This window comes from Balearica regulorum, chromosome 5 (genome assembly GCF_011004875.1).
Source record: "Balearica regulorum gibbericeps isolate bBalReg1 chromosome 5, bBalReg1.pri, whole genome shotgun sequence".
Taxonomy (NCBI): domain Eukaryota; kingdom Metazoa; phylum Chordata; class Aves; order Gruiformes; family Gruidae; genus Balearica; species Balearica regulorum.
This window is the reverse complement of record NC_046188.1, coordinates 71,185,949-71,203,930: the sequence shown is the minus strand read 5'-3', so window position 1 is coordinate 71,203,930 and position 17,982 is coordinate 71,185,949. Positions and strand designations below refer to the sequence as shown.

At 51.6% G+C, this 17,982-nt stretch overlaps 1 protein-coding gene across 1 annotated transcript; it reads right to left on the bottom strand.

The window, feature by feature from the left end:
• Nucleotides 1–1,979: 1,979 nt before the first annotated feature.
• On the bottom strand, nucleotides 1,980–17,759 carry LOC104637694 (inner centromere protein-like). Its single transcript, XM_075755702.1, has 19 exons — nucleotides 17,443–17,759; nucleotides 17,044–17,157; nucleotides 13,791–14,488; nucleotides 12,657–12,708; nucleotides 11,956–11,989; nucleotides 10,997–11,096; nucleotides 10,212–10,302; nucleotides 8,994–9,129; nucleotides 8,783–8,917; nucleotides 8,208–8,219; nucleotides 7,502–7,611; nucleotides 7,049–7,160; nucleotides 5,772–5,882; nucleotides 5,302–5,429; nucleotides 5,020–5,098; nucleotides 4,013–4,120; nucleotides 3,766–3,876; nucleotides 2,788–2,944; nucleotides 1,980–2,312 (listed from the first exon to the last, which is right to left on the bottom strand). The coding sequence occupies exons 1-19, from the start codon at nucleotides 17,577–17,579 to the stop codon at nucleotides 2,107–2,109; spliced, it is 2,631 nt and encodes an 876-aa protein (XP_075611817.1). The 5' UTR covers nucleotides 17,580–17,759; the 3' UTR covers nucleotides 1,980–2,106.
• Nucleotides 17,760–17,982: the final 223 nt, after the last annotated feature.

Sequence of the window (17,982 nt, the reverse complement as noted above, 5' to 3'; positions counted from 1 at the left end):
GTTGGGTGCTGTTTGCGCCAGCGCGGGGCTGACACGAACCCCCCCCCAGCACGATGCTGACTGACACCCCCGCCCCGTTCCCTCCTGCCTGCAAACCTCAACCCTTGTGCAGCCAGGCACCTCTCGCCAGGTCCTGCTGCGAGCCTGGCCTCCAGCTCCCGTCCTCTGCCAGCGGCCGGAAGTCGTTGCCTCCTTGGCGAGGTCTAACGAGGTAATTTGAGGATTACCATGAGGGACAGAAGCCAGCTGGTGGGGAGCAGCCACAGTCCGTGCTCAGGGGAGCCTGGAACAGCCCAGGATAGGGGATAGCCTGGGGAAACAGGCAACTCGAGAGCATCCCAGACACTCTGCAGAGATTAAGAAAGCTCAGAGGTGCCACGGCCACCCTGAAAGCACCTGAGAAAGCCACTAGTGAGAGAGGTCAAGACGCTCCGAGAAAGCTCAGAGAAACTGGGGAAAAAACCCTCCATGGAGATCCCAAGAGAGCTGAAGTGATGCTAAGAGAGCCCCAGGGAGACCAGGGAAGCCCAGGAGAATCCACGAGAGCCCCAGTGGGCTGAACTGAGGGAGTCCAGGATGAACAGAAGAGCTGGGGGGGGCAGGATTCAGGGGGCAATCCAGCAGCCAGGACGGAGCTCTTGGCAAGCAGCTTTGATCAGCCCTTAGCTGCTAGAGAGCTCTGCTCACACCCTCTGAGCTGCTCTGTGCCTCTGCAAAGCTCATCTCAACCGCTGCCACCGGCTCCACGCAGCTCAGAGCTCTAAAGACCCATCAAAAGCTCTAACTGCCTGCAAGACTCTTCCACCGAGACACTTGCAAACTCTTCTCAGCTACCGAAAACCCTCCAAACCCATCATGGAGCTCCACAAACCCACTCTGACCAGCTTGAAACCTCTGAACGGAGGCCAGCAGGCCTAGGCGGCTCTGAACAGGTCCGTGGCCACGGTCCTGTGTTCGCTCTTGGCGGCCGGCACCTGACGGTCAGGGGACAGGAGCCCTCGTGGCACCAGCCAGGGCTGGGGACAGGGACCCTCCTCCCCCACGAGGTGACACGTCACATCACTGAGGTGGGACTGAGTCCCTCCGCCACGTTCATGTTTGTGCTGAAGGGAGAACTGAAGAAAGAGGAAGGAAAGGTTATTATGACAAGTGTGGGATTTGGTTCCGACTCAGGGACTTTCCCTTTTCACCAAACATCTTCCTCACTGCTGCTGTCAGCGGGGTTTAGTTAGCCAAATGGCTCTTGGCATGCCGCTGGCTGCACCAGCTAGCCCTCCAGGGGTGGAGACAGGGGTGGCAGCTGCACCCGGGCAGCTCCACAGGGTCTTGGGACCCTCCACGGCCACCCCAGGCTGCTGGGGCAGCCCCCGGGCAACTGCTGCCCAGGGCTGAGGCCACCAGGAGCTGCCACCAAGCACGCCCTGGGCAATGCCCACAGCCCTACGGAAGTCATTCTGCCGCTTACCCTTCCCAAGCCGCAGCTTCCGAATACATCTGCCTCCTGCCCACACAAGCCCGTACACTGAAGTCTCCTACAAAAACAGCACCAAGGACTGAGCCTGGGCTTTATTTTTTCCATTAGAAAAGAAATGAACAGTGACAAGACATTTAGACATTGCTTAAAGTGTCCAAGCAGATTTTTCTAACTGCAGGGAAAAAAAAAAAGATTCTGGCTCAGAGTGACAAGAGGTCACAAGAACTGTTGAAGGAAAACTACTTGCAGATAGAAGCATTGTTAAATACATGAATTAGTAGAGAGTGGGTTACGAAAACATTACCCCCTTGGGTTGGTTAAAAAATTTGATCTGACAGTAATTTCATAGCTTCCTTGCGTAAGCAAGATTCTGCAAGCAGCCTGAGGGAATAAGTGATGGTGCAATATCACATTTTCACTTGCAGAAACCACGGCCATCGATTGCAAATCAGCCATGGAGAAGCATCACTACGGTGAGGGGAAGGAGAGTCAAACACTGATAATGTTGATTGCAATAGGATTTTATTCAATATCTTTATTTGTATTAAAAAAAGCTTAAAATTTAAATATGCTGCATGCTAAGAAAACAAACTGATGCACCATACTGTTATAAAACACATTTCTTTGCGTTCTCAGTTTTTGAAGTTGCAAGACGGGCCGCAGGTAGATTTGGTCCCAGGCGGGGAATGCCAGACTGCTGAACTCGTGCGCTTGAAGTAGCGAGGCTTGCTCTTGCCGAAAATATCCTCCAGCTTCGGGCTTGGAATTAGCCCAAAGAGTTGGTCAACATTCACTGGGTGATAGTATTGGTGTAAAATGGCTTGATTAAGCTGAGACCCTATGGAAACAACCATAGCAGAGCAGCGGACTCATAAACAAATTTTCAGTGCTCGGCTTAAGGTACGCTTTTCCCTGCAGGACAGTTACTGTCCTCCCACACCTGAAAAACTGTAACCTGTGCAGCGAGCACAGTTATGAGTTTTCCTGCTCATTGCCAAGCTCTGAAGCTCACACCCATCTCCAGGCTGCCGACAGCACCTCTTTGAAGTTACTCAGCACACCAGGCACCCCAAACCCACCACACCTTGGTTTCCTCAGGAGGATGAGCCCCCACCGTTCCTCTCACACCCTCAGAGGTCTTTGGTTTAACTCTGGCACAATAGCGCTCGCAAGAAAGCGGCTCCAGCGCTGCTGAAGCCTCGCACGCCCCTGGACTGCACTTTGGGGAAGCTGAGACTGCACCAAGCGAGTCTAGAAAGCTCCAGCTTCCCAGGGAAGGGATTAGAGGAAGCCAAACCAAACCTGGCACCTACCATCAGCCCAGGCAGGGACAGGCTTCCGAGGCTCATTCTCATCATCTGTGGAGTCGTCGCTGTTCAGATCCATCCCGTAGTTATTTTCGTTTACCTTCAGGGATGTGGACTCCGTTGTGCCCTTCGGGGGCCCCAAGCAGGATGCAGAGATCGATTTCTGGAACCAGAGAGAGCATGGATGGGAGCAGGAAGCCAAGCTTTGAGCTTGCCTGGCCACAGCAGGCCGACTACGAGCCACGCAGCCCTTTGCAGGCACCTCAAAGCTCTGGCACCGGCAGGATGAACAGACTATGCAGATGTATGCACACATCTGTGCAAACAAAAACTGTCACCATGCTCAGTGACACAATAACTACTTTTAAGCCTTTTCCCCTCCTGTTTTTTGTAGGAAAGCCCTAGAACATACCACATATGCCTGAGCACTTGGCTTTGGCACACGTGGCTCCACCACTCAGACCCTTTTGTGTTTCACGGCTTTCAGGCTCCAGAGCTCTGAGTCACTGCACAGAGAAGCCGAGCAGGGAGAAGAGGAGCAGGTCAGGCCCGGGACAGGAGGGTTCATGGGCGAGGCAGCGATCTGTGCCTGAGCAGCCTTTTCTCAATGCTCTGGTTACCGGCTCTAAGCGGCTCCAGGTCAAACGGGCCTCGGGAGAAACGGTGGCCGGAGCGGGGCTGCTACAGCACACTGACGCCTCATGACGTGCTGCCATCCTGTGGTCGCTCCCAGCATCTTTTCCAAGAGAAAACACTTGGTTTTCCGTCAGTTCCCACCCCCCGTGCCGAGCTCCCGGCCAAGCACCCCAAGGGACAGACATGCCCATCCCCTGCACAGATGCCTGCTAAGCCCAGCAGCCCACACCGAGGATTTAATTTCCTGCTCCAGCTCTGACAAACATCCGCAGGCTGGCTCCAAACCACAGGAGCCAGTTAGACACCAGACTCATTTTATTCGAGGGCTCTGCTGGAAGCAGGACTCACCTTCACAGTTTTGCTCAGCCATGTGCCACAGGCAGCAGTCAATGCTTCTGGTTGCCTGATTTTTTTCTCCTCTCCCAGCTGCTGCTGGGGCTTCTGCAGACCATCTTCTTCCTGTTAAGACACAAGAATTAAGTCATTCTTCACATTCAGCCAAGCAAAACAATCAGGGTATCTCAGAGCGAGCCAGACAGCGATTCCTGTCTTTGCTCAGATCCAGACCAACAAGGGCTCTAGAGCCCACGCTCACCTTTACTGCTTTGAGCCTGGCATTAGAAGCCACAGCAATGGATTCTGGTTGCTTGGCTCTCTTCTCCTGCCCAGGCAGCTGGTAGAGCCTTTTTGGGCTCTCTTCCTCCTAATAAGAGAAAAAATTTCCATAACTTACACACCGTTTCAATCCAGGAGTTTCTTCTCCTGTACTACTCAGTGGGGAAGAGCTAACAGGAGGGCAAGAGCTGCAGGGACTTTGAATTATATTAATCTCTCTCATCTGGAGGAGCTTTGCTGTGGCTCCCTCCAGCCCAGGTGCTGGCAACATATGAAGAATTTAGACCTTCATTAAAATTACATAGCACAAATAGGAGTTTGAATGTCATGGACCTAGTGAGTGAGAGCAGCCAGAGCAAATGTAGGAGGAATTTATCCTTAAGAGGAATAGCATTTGAGGGGTTGATTAACGAAGAAGGCAAAAGAGAGTGATGTTAAGAATAGAGAGTGGAAAGAAAATGTTACTGTGGTATTTTGAGACAAAGTCTTGACTTAAGCCATACCATTCTTTGTGTAAGTGCACATGAAGTTACATGAAACCATACGATACCTGAAGTTTGTTATGCGGATCACATCCTCCAAAAACAGTGAGTGAATGTAGTAGGAAAAAATAAATAAATCTCTTACTAATTTCCATATTCATTTAAATATCAGTGAGTGCCATTTGGAGGTGTTCTTCCAAGTGCCATTGCACATCATCCACCTGGTGACGGGGCTGAGAAGGCTCACCTGTTAACAAAAAAACCCAGTCAACCTCAACTTTATCCACAGAGTTGGCTTACTCTTGCACAAACCCCAACTCCTTACAATAACCTGTTTGGCTTGTCATCAGTTTCATTGTATTTGTTCCTCTAAATAACATAATAGCAAGTGCTAAGACCTTAAACACAGCACTTGGAAAACAAGTCTGATCTTAAAATAAGTCTGCGTATCCTACGCCTCACTAGTTTACAACGGAGAAGTTCCAAGACCACTTTGACTCCTCACCTTTATGTTTTTTTCAGTAAACACTGCTGACTCCAGCTGTGGTTGGGGTCCCTTCTCTTTCCCTCGCTGTTTGTGATCCCTGGGGAAAAAAAAAAGTAATTTAGTTTTAGAGGAAAGCACACCCTGCCCTGAGCATTCTTACAGCCTCTTGCTTCAGTGCCCAAACCTTTGGGACAGCCTGATGCTCACACCAGTCTCCCAGTTTCAGCAACACTATTTTATTTACTGCTTCGCCATGCCTGTTGCCAAGTCCCCTCCTCCAGGACAGAAACAAGCCAATACCTCTCCTTTGCTTGTTCCACCTGTTGCTGCTCTACAAGATTTTTCAGTTCCAAGACTTTCTTTCCTTTTTCTTTCACTTCATCCTCTCTCCTTTTCTGCAGTGGTTCCTGCTGCTCAAATTCATCTTCCTCCTGAAGAAGAAAGAAGAAAACGCTTGTAACCCTCCAGCTCAAGTGGGGAAAGACAGGAGAATACAAAGCGAATGCTTTGAGACAACCTGTGCTAGCTGATCTCATTCTTACCTTCCACAGCCTGCCTACCAGTTGGGTGGTCTCTCCCTTCGGTCCCCACAAGCACCCACGTTCAAACCCAACATCAACTGTTGAGACAAATCTCGCTGCATGGACCCTAAAATCTCTGCAGCCGGAGTGGGCAGGGAACTTCCCTGCCCCCCCAGTCAGAACAGCACACAGGGTCCCTGCTACTCCTTTCCTCTTCTACACACAGGAAGGACCTAGGATTGCTCTTACCAGCCTCAGTGCCTTCTGCTTCCGTGTATCAGCTTCCCCATGCTTCTTCGACAGCTTTTTCTTGCTCCGCTCCTCTGCCACTTTCTCTTCCCGCACTTGCGAGAGGCGCACCTGAGAAAGCCACACGTGTCTGCCCCGCCACCCCCACGGACACCTTGTCCAGAGGGAGGGCAGGGACTGCGTCTGATATCCCAGGTCCTAACGAGACCGAGAACCCAAGGCCCAGCAACTGGCACACGTACACTGGATCTAGCACCAGCCTCGCACAGCAAGTCCACAGCTCACTACAGCCACGTGAAGAGACACCCAGCGCTTGGAGTGACAGGAGAAAGGAGCACAGAGACCATGACACAACCCCAAAATACATGCCTCCATCTTGCAAGTGATTCTCTGCAGAACAAGGGGATCCAGCATCTGGTTCCCCTTTGCCCGCGGTGCTGCTGTCGACTAACTGAACTGCAGCACAAGCGGGTGATGTGAAAGCTGACTGAGCACCACAGACGCGGTTCCTTCACCCACACTGTCTGTCCCCGCAGAAGCTCTGGCATGTCTGCAGCGGCAGACTAGCTGGGGCTGGGTGTCCTTTTGGCCACTCAGGTTTTGGGAAAGGCCGAAAGGAGCACAATTCCTTTGTTTTCTAAGGCTGACCCTTTCTAAAGGTCGCAAATGTCCTTCTCCCAAAGGCTCCTGGGGCCCCAGGTCAGGCAGGCACAGCCTCCCTCGGTCCTGCAGAACCCACGCAGTTGTGCAAGAGCAGCAACACTGTCTAGCATGCTCTTCATCTTCTACCTGTCCCCAAAAGAGGGCCAGGCAAGGCTTTAAAACACAAACACGATACAGATACACAGGGAGCCACGAGCATCCCTTGCACGCTCTGTAGCTATTCTTTCCCACCATGTCTTTGCAACTTCCTGCAAGCACCACGGCTTCACTGTCTGTAATGTTTTGTGCGAACAGCTCACTCTGAGTGCGCTGTGAGTAAGGCTGTCTCATCTGCAGGGCCTGCTCACAGGACAGTCAAGAGCACCACAAACACTGCATGTCAGAACATGAATGTTTAGAACCACTGCAGAGGTATGGAGAACAAAAGCCTCCTCTTGTCAGAGAATTTCAGTGTCTCTGATGCAGACTTACCCACCACCGCATTACTCACCATCAGCTGCAATCCTGTGCTTGCACGTATTGTGCCAATGGCCTGTTTGCACCCTCCTGGTCTCGCAGCTCACAGAGATAATGTCACAGTACGGAGCGGTCCAAAGCTTGGTCAGGCTTCTTACCTTCTCATCATTCTGTAAAAGCTTCTGCTCCACCCGCTTTTTCTTCTCTTCTTCCATTTGTTCCACCCGCTCCCGAGCCTGCAGTGCCTTCCTCAGACGCTCTTCCCTCTTCCTGGGCAGTGCATGTGCAAGAGGGGCTTGTTAGCTTTGTCCGCTCTAGCAGAGAGGATGATGGGGGAACAGGGACTTGCCATGGTAAATCAGGGAAAACGGTTATTTTGCTTGACTTGCTTTGGCTGAGCTTAGTCTCAGCTCGTTTCTGGACTAAGTTCAGACTTCAGCAGGTGCTTTGCACTGGTGCAGTTCTTACCCCACGAGCCGTAACAGAAGAGCTCAGGGTGCCCAGGCAGCATCACTTGCAAAGTGCTCCTTCCACACGGGAGGCACAAGGCAGGGTACAGCAGTGCTGTCCGCCTGGCAGGGAAGGAGCAGGAGGTAAGGGACCCAACTCACTGCTTCATTTCTGCCTGCCGCCGTCTCTTTTCCTCCTCCACTTTCTTTTTCCTCTGTTCCTCAGCCTCCTGCTTCTTCCTGAGGCTTTCCAGTCTCTGCCGCTCCTTCTCCTGAAGGGAGATGATTTCAGACTACACCGATTGCCTGTTTCTACCCTCAGGCTGCTTGTGCACAGGCAGCTAGAGGCTAGGTAGCCTGCTACACAAAGAAGTCACTGTCAGAGTCATGTTCACCCACACACCGGGATGGGAAGTGAATCGTAGGGAAGAAACAACGCAGGTTTGGCACCACTGCTTGTTCAACTAATAAGAGCAGAAGAGTCATGGGTATGGGGGGCGGGAACACCTCTGTCCTTCAGCTGTAGAGAATAAGTTTAGGCAAGGAACAGCACACTCCTGTGGTAGGTGACCACCTGTAGGAAATGCTTCTTGCTGGGGACAGCGTTACCTGTGCCAGCAGCTGGCAGAATGGGCACAGTGCAAGTAGTCTTGCTTAGAGGCCAAAAGGTTCCCTAGCAGTTCCCAGCCCCAGCAGAACACACCTGCAAAGAGATCCTGCCACCTCACCACTGGTGTGGCCCGTTTACGTATTTGGACAGAGCTGCGTGGATGCCAGTGTGAGGGGAAAGAGCTGCCAGTCCCCGTGAGGCAAGAAGCACAGCCATTATAATCTTCCAGCCCCCATGGTTAAGGGTGTTGTTACTTACAACAAAGTCTCCCTGTAGAGAAGAGACACAAAAAAAATGATTAAGGGTTTGGAAGTAAACACTAGAACTCCCCTTCATAGCACACGCACCCCGTTCTTGGCTCCTTACCAGCATGTGGCAGGGAACCCACTGCCTGACCCCCCACTGCCGGTGTCTGTCAGCCCTGCAGCAGCAGTTATTGACACACAAGGGCAGATTCCCACTGCAAAGAGAAAAGCTTCCCACTGTCCTATGGTTCAACAGCCCCAGAACATAGAATGTTTCTGCTGACTAGACATAGAGCAGCTGAGATTTCTCTGCATCCGAGGAAGGTTTGAGGATCAGTGCTAGAAACCCTGGCCAATAACAGTGTGTGTGGACAGACTACACCAGGCAACACCAACCAGTTTCCCTCCCCTGAGGAGGCTGAAGCAGAATCGTGAGGCCAGTTTGCTATGAGGACCTGCACTGATCCATGGTAGCAGACAGAACTAGGAATATGTTTATGCTTTGCTAAGCAAACTATCCCTCCTGCCACTGCCCCAAACTGCATGCCCTCCTCCAGCCCTGCGAGGGAAGGTGGGACTCTGATGCACCTTAAGATCAGGACGGGTGGGAGTGTTGCGTTTGATGAAGTTCTTCACGACGCCCCCACGTCCTGTGGGCCCCGGGCTCGTGAGCAGCTGGTTTCGCTGCACAGCCTGCAGGAAGTTTTTCCATGGTCTAACCACCTAAGAGGAGAAGATTGAGGGAAGTCAGTACCTGCCAGGGAAAGGGAGGCAAAGAAGGGCCATGGCACCCACTCACCTTGCTAGCTGAAGAGGAAGAAGGTGGAGTCTGGTTTGTTGAATTCTTGTGCTTGTCATCCAAAGGGGAAAGGGTACGAACCCCTGTCTGCTGCCCATTCCATATAACCCCCATTGCTTGTTTATAGCTTCTCGTCCTGATGGCATTAGGAAGAGGCACATTAGGTGACCATCACACTCCCCAGTCAGAAGCATTTGCTTGTGTTACACGCCTCCCTCTGCTCGCTGCCACCAGGGGACACGGGCCTCCGGCGAGCCCAGCCAGCCCTGTGGCAGGGGCACCATCCAGCCAGGATGAGGACAGGAAAGGCACGCCACAACTTGCAGGAGAACACCCAGGTTCCAGAGCAGTAATGTACAACATCACGCTCACTCTCCACTCTGAGTCTCAGTGAGCAAGAAGTCTTTGTTCTATGGGGTATTAACAGCACAAGACAGACCTGACCCGTGTGTCTGCAACTAGCCAGCCTAGCGCACCTCACCAGCAGGGTTTCATGTGCTTTAGAAATACTTCGGATGCTCACAGATTTACCCATGTCAGAAATTACTTCACTTGCATCCCCTAATTCCAAGGAAAAACAGGGGGGACAGCTTCACTGCACAGTTAGGGCCCAATCCAGCAGCAGCCTGAGGAAGGCTGCAGATCCTGACCTATCACACGTGTATCCACGTGAAAACAGAGGTTACTGTTACTCCCCTTCCTACCCATGACCCACAGCAAGTTCACCTCAGCAAAACCAGGACAGGAGACTGAGGGCAAAGCTAAAAGCAGCTGAAATCCCATGTGAAGGACCAGTAATATGAGCACTGAGGAAACAGGTCAGGTATTCCAGACACTAGCACAAGATAAAAATAAATACATCAGTCACCTACTCATGTTGCCTTCTGAAACTACTCCTGGACCACCCCTTTATGAGCCAGAGTCACATCTAAGCTGAGAGATAACTGTGCTATCTTAGTCACCTCTGCTTTGTGCAGGAGCTCATGTGTCTGCTTCCCAAGCCAGATCTGGCTCCCAGACCCAAACAAAGCTCAAGAAGTCACAAGGAACTCCCAGGAGATGAGATTTGGCCAAAGAAGATTTCAAAGCTACATTGGAAGGGGGTTAAAGGTACGGAAACAAACGCCAAAGGCTTTTAAAAACAAAATTACTAAAAAGGCCAGGCCCGAGTCCTACCAGACCACTGGCTCATTCGTCCTCCTTGCAAATGTCTCATACCAGATGCGTGAGGTATTCTCCTGGGACTTGGCACAGTAGGGTTGTTCCTGGTTCTCATTCTGGGGTTCACTGTTGGGATTTACACAGCTTCCTGTGAAGAAACCTGTAGTTAGCACCATGCGCAAGGCATCCCACAGGGCTCCGCTTCTTGTCCCTGGCACTCGTGTGCTCAGAGCCCTGTGGCACATAACCAGACAGAGAAACCAGAAGTCAGAGTGGCCACCTGGAATATGTGTTGTACACCACACTGGGAAGCACGCTGTAGTACGCATCCTGTACAGACCCTCCTCAGCAGGCACAACCTGCCCCACCAAAAGGGCCTCCAGCTACAGCTGCTTATCAGATCCTACGGTTCGCATAGAGGATAAACAAAAAGCCTGAATCTCTCCATCTCTTTGCTTTCAGGCACAGTAAGTAAACATGACCTGTAGATCCTCACATAACTAAACCCAGAGGAAAGGGATGGCAAGGTGCTTTAACAGAATGTTAGACTATGTGGAAGATTAATCTCCTTTAAAAGTGTCCCCATTTACTCATTACACAAACTGAAGCTGGACAGGACAGCATCTGTCTCAAGGCTTGGACACATTTAGAAGATGTCCTTGCTTATCTAATTGCATGTCTCACCTCTTCGGGAGATCAAAATTTACCTGAAAAGTGGCAACCTGGTCAGAGGTGGTTTTGTGTCAACAAGTCCCAGATTTTCCACAAACCCTCATGTTGACTCCCTGGTCTGTGTGTCTTTGGGGCTTCATGCAAGAAAAGCAAGACCAACTCAAAGTTACCTTCCCTGTTCCCTGCCTGCTGCTCAGGAGGAGGTAAGTGCTGTGCAGGAGGGTTGCCAGCTCTTACGCTTTTGCTTGAAAGGAGGATGTCTTCAGGAGTCTGCAGGAAAAGGAAACAAGCATCCTCTTAGCACAGCTGCTCCAAATAAAAAGGCTACCATGGCCCTGCTGCCCTGAAAGAGCAGTCACTTCCAACTGCTAGGCCAGGAGCTGCTCTCTCAACTACAGCTGTGCTACACGGACGCTGACCAGCTCATTGCAGTAACGTGGGGCTGCTCATGAAACACCAGCCTCCACAGGAAGGACAACTGCCCAGCACTTCTCAACCAGAGCAGGAGCTTTACGAACCCAAACTCCAAAGTCAAAGTGCCTTGGGAATGACAGGCAGCTTCTACACACCTTGGAGATATCAATTTTCAAACCACAGATATTCCAGTCCTGAAAGACAAGTCCCTGTGAAGCGTTTCAGGTTACAAGATCATTAGGCACTTCAGGTACCATTGTGGTATATTCACAGGAGGACAGATAACAAGTTGCTGCAGCACAGCATCCCAGTGAGTTACCAACTACCGTTTTCACCTCAGCTGGTTCGCAGCACAACCACAGGACATATTTTTGCCAGCTCAAAGGAGGGGATGGGTTTCTTCATCCCGCTAGCACTGCAGGCTTACCCTAGCTTGTTGCATACACAGCCTCAGCGGCCAAGGAAAGCACATTAGCTTGAACTGCCCTCCTGGTTTTTGTGGCTCAAACCAGCCAGGCAGCAGAGGCAGGCTAAGAATGCACAGTCAATTACCATGCCCAGCTGATGGGCAAAAGCTTGCTGACTCCTGGGAACCTGGCCTAGTACCTCCAAAAGCCCTGCCTTGAGGCCTCATCAAGGCACAAATGCCTCTGCCCAGCAAGAGATATCGACTCAGGCAAGATGTCCAGTTTGTAGGTTGTTCCTTAGATCTTACCTTTTCCTTCGGGGGATTCAGTTCCAGTCCAGGTCTGTAAAAGAAGAACTATTTTAATTATTTCAGCTCTCTGAAGGGTGTGTTACCAGTGATAAAAGTATGCTGAGCCAGCATATGGGACCCCAAGGAAAGTGCAGGTAAATCTAAGTGCATCCAGAGGCACAGGCCTGTTTCAGCCAGGCCAGAGGTAGAGCTGTAAATTCAGTAATCCGTTGCATTACTGAACACCACACTGATGAGTTTTGTCCCTTTCTGCAGAACTTCTCTGTAGCAAGTAAAAAGGAAGCTCTGAGCCTTAGAGTGTTACCTGGCACCTCTCGGGTCAGACCTCAGCTGACTGTCCCCCAGCACCACCAGCTGTTCGGAGGCCGGTTACAGCCAGGAATTGCAGGACATAATTCACACAATGCTGGCCAACACCAGGCAGAGCAACTGCTGGCAGCCTCTCGGGCCTTGTGGCGTAGGCTGGACCCACCCTAACGCAGCACTTCACCTCACCGTGCTCGGAACGGAGTTCTGAAAAGGAAGGGCTGTGCCTCAACAGCACAAACTTTGAGGTGTCACCCAGCCCCAGGTGACACCACCACCTAAACAGTCTGTTACAAAACCAGTCCTACATCCGTAATAGAAAAGCAACCCATATAGCTTCCTTGCAGGGTTTGCTGTGGTTTCTTCCTGCCTGCTTGACATGGTAGCCTCACCTCATGCTGCTGGTCACATCCTCTTCCACAAAAGCCTCCAAGGAGCTTTGACCTGCAGGAGAAAAACATAAGCTACCTTGGGGATTTCGTTCTGAGGCTTCCCAAGAGGAGCAATGTGTGCGTGGTGGAGCGCAGGTCTCTGTGCAGGCTTTCCTCCCAGGGAACACGTCGATTGCTCATCTCAGCTTTCCCCACCAGCACTTCCACCTCCCTCAAGTGTCACTGACAAACTGGTGTAGGCTGGGAAGGCAGAGATCTAAAGCAGCAGCTCCTCTGCCTGCAGACTGCTCCAGCTGCACAAACATGCTCTTCCCTGTGTCAGAGATAGCATTTCCCAGTCAATTGACTTCAGCTCCTGCCCCCCTACATGGTTTTATGCAGAGATTTGGTGGATTTAGGCTGATTTCATTCCCCCCATAACACCACTTAGCTGAAAGTGTTATAACAAATGCCTAGATACAGTGTGACTCAAAGCTGACAAAACCAAATACCAAAGGCCTCAGTGCTTTATTAGAAGCCAATCTGACTTCAGAAGCAATGATTTTAGAAAGTCCAAATAGCAAAACCTTCCCCAGAGCAGTGGGAGCAGAGGACGTGAGGGGTTTAGCGCTACCAGGAATAGCCTGGATTTCTGAATCTTGTTTCCTCCATGACTGTGCTATTTGGTTCTCAGTCCATCCACCCTTCCATCTTCACCCAAAAAGCACTTAAGTTCCTCTGCAGATTGCAGCCAAATTTCAGGGGTGGAGACATTCAGTTCCTATAGATTTTTTGGAGACTTGGCAGAAGACACTGAAATTAAAGCCCCTCCCCAGGGAGCACAACAGTCTCTTCTGACCGGCCACACCGCAGTTTCCCGTTCCCTCTTGGCTTTTTTGCCCACCCACAACCTATGCCATCCAATGTCCAGTCCCTGTGCCTATGCTCCAGCAGATGCTTCCTTCACCTGCTGCAGAAAACATGGCCTGAGACTTGGTCCGACAGCAGATGAGGACTTGAAGATTGCACCCCGAGGAGACTACGAGGAGCCAGAGTTAATATGGATGAGCAGCTCCACAGCTGCTTACTCCCCACACCAAAGCAGAGAAGCTGATTTAGCCAAATGAATGCGCTTAACAACTGAAAGAAACTTACAGCTCACTCTGCTGGAAGCAGAGGATGATTCTCGCGCCGCTGCCTTCTTTGAAATGGCCCTGCTGATAGACCTCCGGATCATGCTCTCTCTTTTGCTGGCCAGCGAGTATTTTTCTGCCAAGGAGGCCCTACGGCTCTTGTGGGGGCCACTGACAAAACTTCGGCGTCCAGAGCAACGGCGTGTTTTGGATCTCACTGTGTTCATTTTGCTGTCAGAGTCCTGGAAAAGCACCTTTTCGAGGCCTTGAGGAGACTGATCTCCTTGGAGCACAGCAGGATCTCCATTTCTAGCAGCCTTGGGAGTGGAGGTGCTTGCTCTTCTTTTGGGGGCCTCCTCCACCTCCCTGGCTGTCCGGCCACCAGGGATTGCAGCGACAGAAGATACATCCTGCAGCTCAATGCCTACATCCCTCTCAGGCAATGGCTCCCCGGTACCAGCCGCACAGGCTGCATCACTGCTGTCGGCACCCTGAGGGCAGTCCTGACTATCCGTCTTCACCACAGGACCTTCTGCTGGCCGTTTCCCAGCCAGCACTGGGAGCTCAGTTTTAACACCAGCCTGGGAGCTCGCTGCAGAGCTGGGCACAGACACCTCTTCCCCCTGATGGCTGGCGTTCTGGGCTCGCTCTTTGCTGGGGCGCCTTTGGGAACTTGGCTTGGAAGACACTGGCTTGATGCTGCTTCTCCTTCTGGACAGCCTTAAATAAAAAGAGTTTTAATGAGGTGTTGAACAAGTCTCCCACTCCCAAATGATTTTTAGAAAAAAACACAACCACCAGACAACAAGTTTTGAAATGAACCTGCAGGCTTCTTCCCTCCACCATCCCCCCTCACAGCCCATCTCTTACCCCTGATGAAACACAGGAGCTGAACCTTGAGAGCTCGTAGATGAGCTCTGGCAGATTTAGCTGGAACAATTTAGAAATGGCTGCTTACTGCTGCCTGCAAGATGTGCTTTGCTGGACGATACTGTTCTATACCATAGGCAGGAATGCAGGGCACATACCCTCACTGCAAGCATCCCCGCTACCAGCCTGCCTGACCCGCAAATATAGGTTGCATCATATGGACACAAACTGCAGCAGCTGGGGTACAGGACACTGGTTGCCCTTTGCAGACAGTAACCCACAGCCCCAGGGCAGAGCTGGCACCAGCAGACAGTAAAGTCACACCGTTACAATCAACTCCACTCTGCCTTGAGCAAAGTACAGACATCCACACAGGGAGGGGGTTTGGATCAAAGGCATCGAAATCTCCCATGATCAACTTCGTGAGGAAGTCTCCCCTGTGGAGATCTACAAGATCCCAGCTAGAAAGAGAAGACTCTGCTGCTCCCTGGCAGGCTGCTCAGGGTAAGACACACCACAAGCAGGGACCCAAGCACTGAGCAAACATCCACGCCTCTAAATACACTTTGTGAGCAGGCGGGGAAGCACAGCAATGCCGCCATACACGCGGTACCTGATAGCATAATCCTGAGAAAGGCAACAAAACCAATACCTGTACAGTTAGGACCTGCAATTCCTGAGTTACTGTTATTTAAGAGAAAATTATCAGGCACAGTAACTGTCTCTAGTTCTATCACTTCAGTTAAACCTGACCAACTACACAGAGACCTAGGAAACTCTGGCAGTGAAATCCTCTTTGCTCCATCAGGTAACTTGCCACGAGAGGATGGAGCCATGCACTTGATCAGCATGTCAAGAAGGTGGACAAATCCAAATCCAAAGGACATCTTGGTTGTCCAGAGAAAGGCTAAGTGACCCAGAGGCAGCCAGGTCAAGGGGGGAGATCGGAGACAAAGGTGAAATGAGGAGCTAACGTGGAAGTGTACAACAGCTAGAAAAGGTAGCTAAGAAAACCCACCATGATGTAAGAACACAGTTTTACAGCCCGTGGTGCAGGACCACCAGCAAGTAGTGATTGTCCTACTGCCAGTAGCCAAGCTGATACCTCTACCTCCTTCTCTTAAGTTCTCTTTCTGACCTCTAGCAAGAGGAGATACTTCTTGCTAGAATTAGCAATAAAGACTACTGATTAGGAAACGTGTAACTAACACTATAGTAAGAAATACACACAGAAACACAGAGCAAGGAAAATAACAATGGCCTGACCCTGTGGGATGGAGTACAATGTGCTGAACTGCAGCATGGACTTCCTGTTGACAAATGACCGCCTGCCCAGGCATTTTGTCACATCAGCAGATCTTTCTCAAATGAGGTAAAATTCACGCAAGAGTTTTTCAGGGGAGCAATCCAGCTGCCACCTGAAGACTAACAGTATGTCTTAAGAGCTCTCCTCGCTTAGATCTGCAACATTTTCTTCTCCTGCCCTCCTTCACCACACACACAAACTTCCCACGCTCCCTTACTATTCTTGCTGTTCTCTCCATCCTCCATGTCTGGTTTCTGACAGTCATTTAGTTCTAACTCTTCCTGCCCAACTTCTGTGGGTTTTTCACTACGGTAATTAAATTTTAAGTGCCTTAATGCATAAACAGCTCACTACTGTGCAGCCAGTGATGAGGTTTGGGTCACACTACAGTGACTGCCAGTGCCCCTACCCTCAGCTCACAGAAGCTGACCACAGCATGAGAGCAGCTACAGTCAGCTACTGTGAAGCAGTGGCATGGAGGAAGTTAATTAGCACCACAGCCATCCCTGACTGCACATGCGATTACATCACGGCCTACACCATCCTGCCTTGGAATCTGTTTGCAGGCAACTGCTGTCTACTTAAGACTAGTTTTAAAAACCTCAAGCACGGCTGGTTCACTTGGAATTTCCACTCTACTTTCACCGCTAATCCCCTCGAGCCTTTCTGCATGCCAGTTCCAACAATGACCGCGGACATGCTGCTCCTGCACATCACTGGTAGCGAGTTCCACTCTCAGGTTCTCTCAGGCACCAGCACAAAGGTTTAGGGACTGAATGCCAGTAGCAACCTTGGGTCAAAAATCCTGCTGAAATCAAATCAAAACCAAATCCAAACAGACAGGAAAATAGAATATTTATTATTTGTTGCTTATAACCAGAAAAAAAGAAAATACCCAAAAATGAAAGTGAAGGAAACTAGCCAGCTCTATCCCAAGCTTTCAAAAGAATCAAAGTGTTGATTGACCTTGACTGCCCTTTTAAGTGTTTTTGCTAACTCAGGGAACAAAGCCGCTATTTATGTGTACATGGAAACAGTTACTATTTTGTTTCAGTCTTAAATGTTGTCCAGCAGAGCCAGAACTAACTGACTCACCTACCTCCTCCTGTTTGGTTCCTTATTTTCATCTTTCAGGCAGGAGGACTGCCTTTTCTTGGGACGCCTCCTCTGTGATGGCGTTTTGGGCATTAATTCGGGTTCAGCCCCAAAGTTGCTGTAGGGCAGACAAATGCAGAAGACAGAGATTGCTTCCCCCACTGCCTAAAGCAATACTATCCACAAAACAGGGTGGCTCGTTGAGGAGCGCTGGGTGAGAAAGGTGCAAGGGAGATGTACCACCACCCGGCACCACGGCCCAAACCCGGCTGCCGAACCCACCGCGGTGCCAAGCCAGTCGCTCCCCTGTGACACCCAGGGCCTGCCAGGCCTCGCACCGGGGCTGGCCCCGCACCAGCCGGCTCCCTGGGGACGGAGCGGTGCCCCTGAGGGCAGCCCCTACCTATCCAGCATCCTCACGCCCTGCTCCTCCACCTCCCGCAGCCAGGCCAGGTGCTTGTGCTCGGCATTGTGGAGGAACCGGGACAGCCTCTGCCCGCACACCTCCAGCAGCCGTGTGGGACCGCCGGCCTCCGCCATGGCCCTGCCTGAAAGACAGCGGGAGAGGCAAAGGCTGGCGGGCACCGGGACACCCCTCCGGCGGGAGCGGGAGGGCCAGGCCCTGCCTCAGAGCGGGCTGCGAGGGCAGGCCGGGACGCGCTGCTGCACCCCGGGAAGGCACAAGCCCAGCGCTTAGGCCCCAAAGGCCCCTCTGCCCGCCCGCCCGCCCCCCTCCCGCGGCAGGACAGGCCACGGGGCCGCGGCTGGGGCCTCACCCGGCCTCACTGCCGCCTCACCGGGCGGCCATAAGCACAGCCTCCCCTCCCGCCCCGGGACCATCCTCGCCTCTGCCAATCACAGCGCGCTCCCCTCGGGATAGGGCCTTTTACTGGCTATTACCCACGTCCATTACGCCTCTACCGTTAAAGCCCCACAGCCTATT

Coding starts and splice junctions, on each gene's coding strand:
- LOC104637694 (XM_075755702.1), bottom strand. CDS start 17,579: ATGGCGGAGGCCGGCGGTCCCACACGGCTGCTGGAGGTGTGCGGGCAG. Junction 14,489..17,043: donor AAGGAACCAAACAGGAGGAG/GTAGGTGAGTCA, acceptor TTTTTATTTAAG/GCTGTCCAGAAGGAGAAGCA. Junction 7,161..7,501: donor CGGCAGGCAGAAATGAAGCA/GTGAGTTGGGTC, acceptor TGCACTGCCCAG/GAAGAGGGAAGAGCGTCTGA.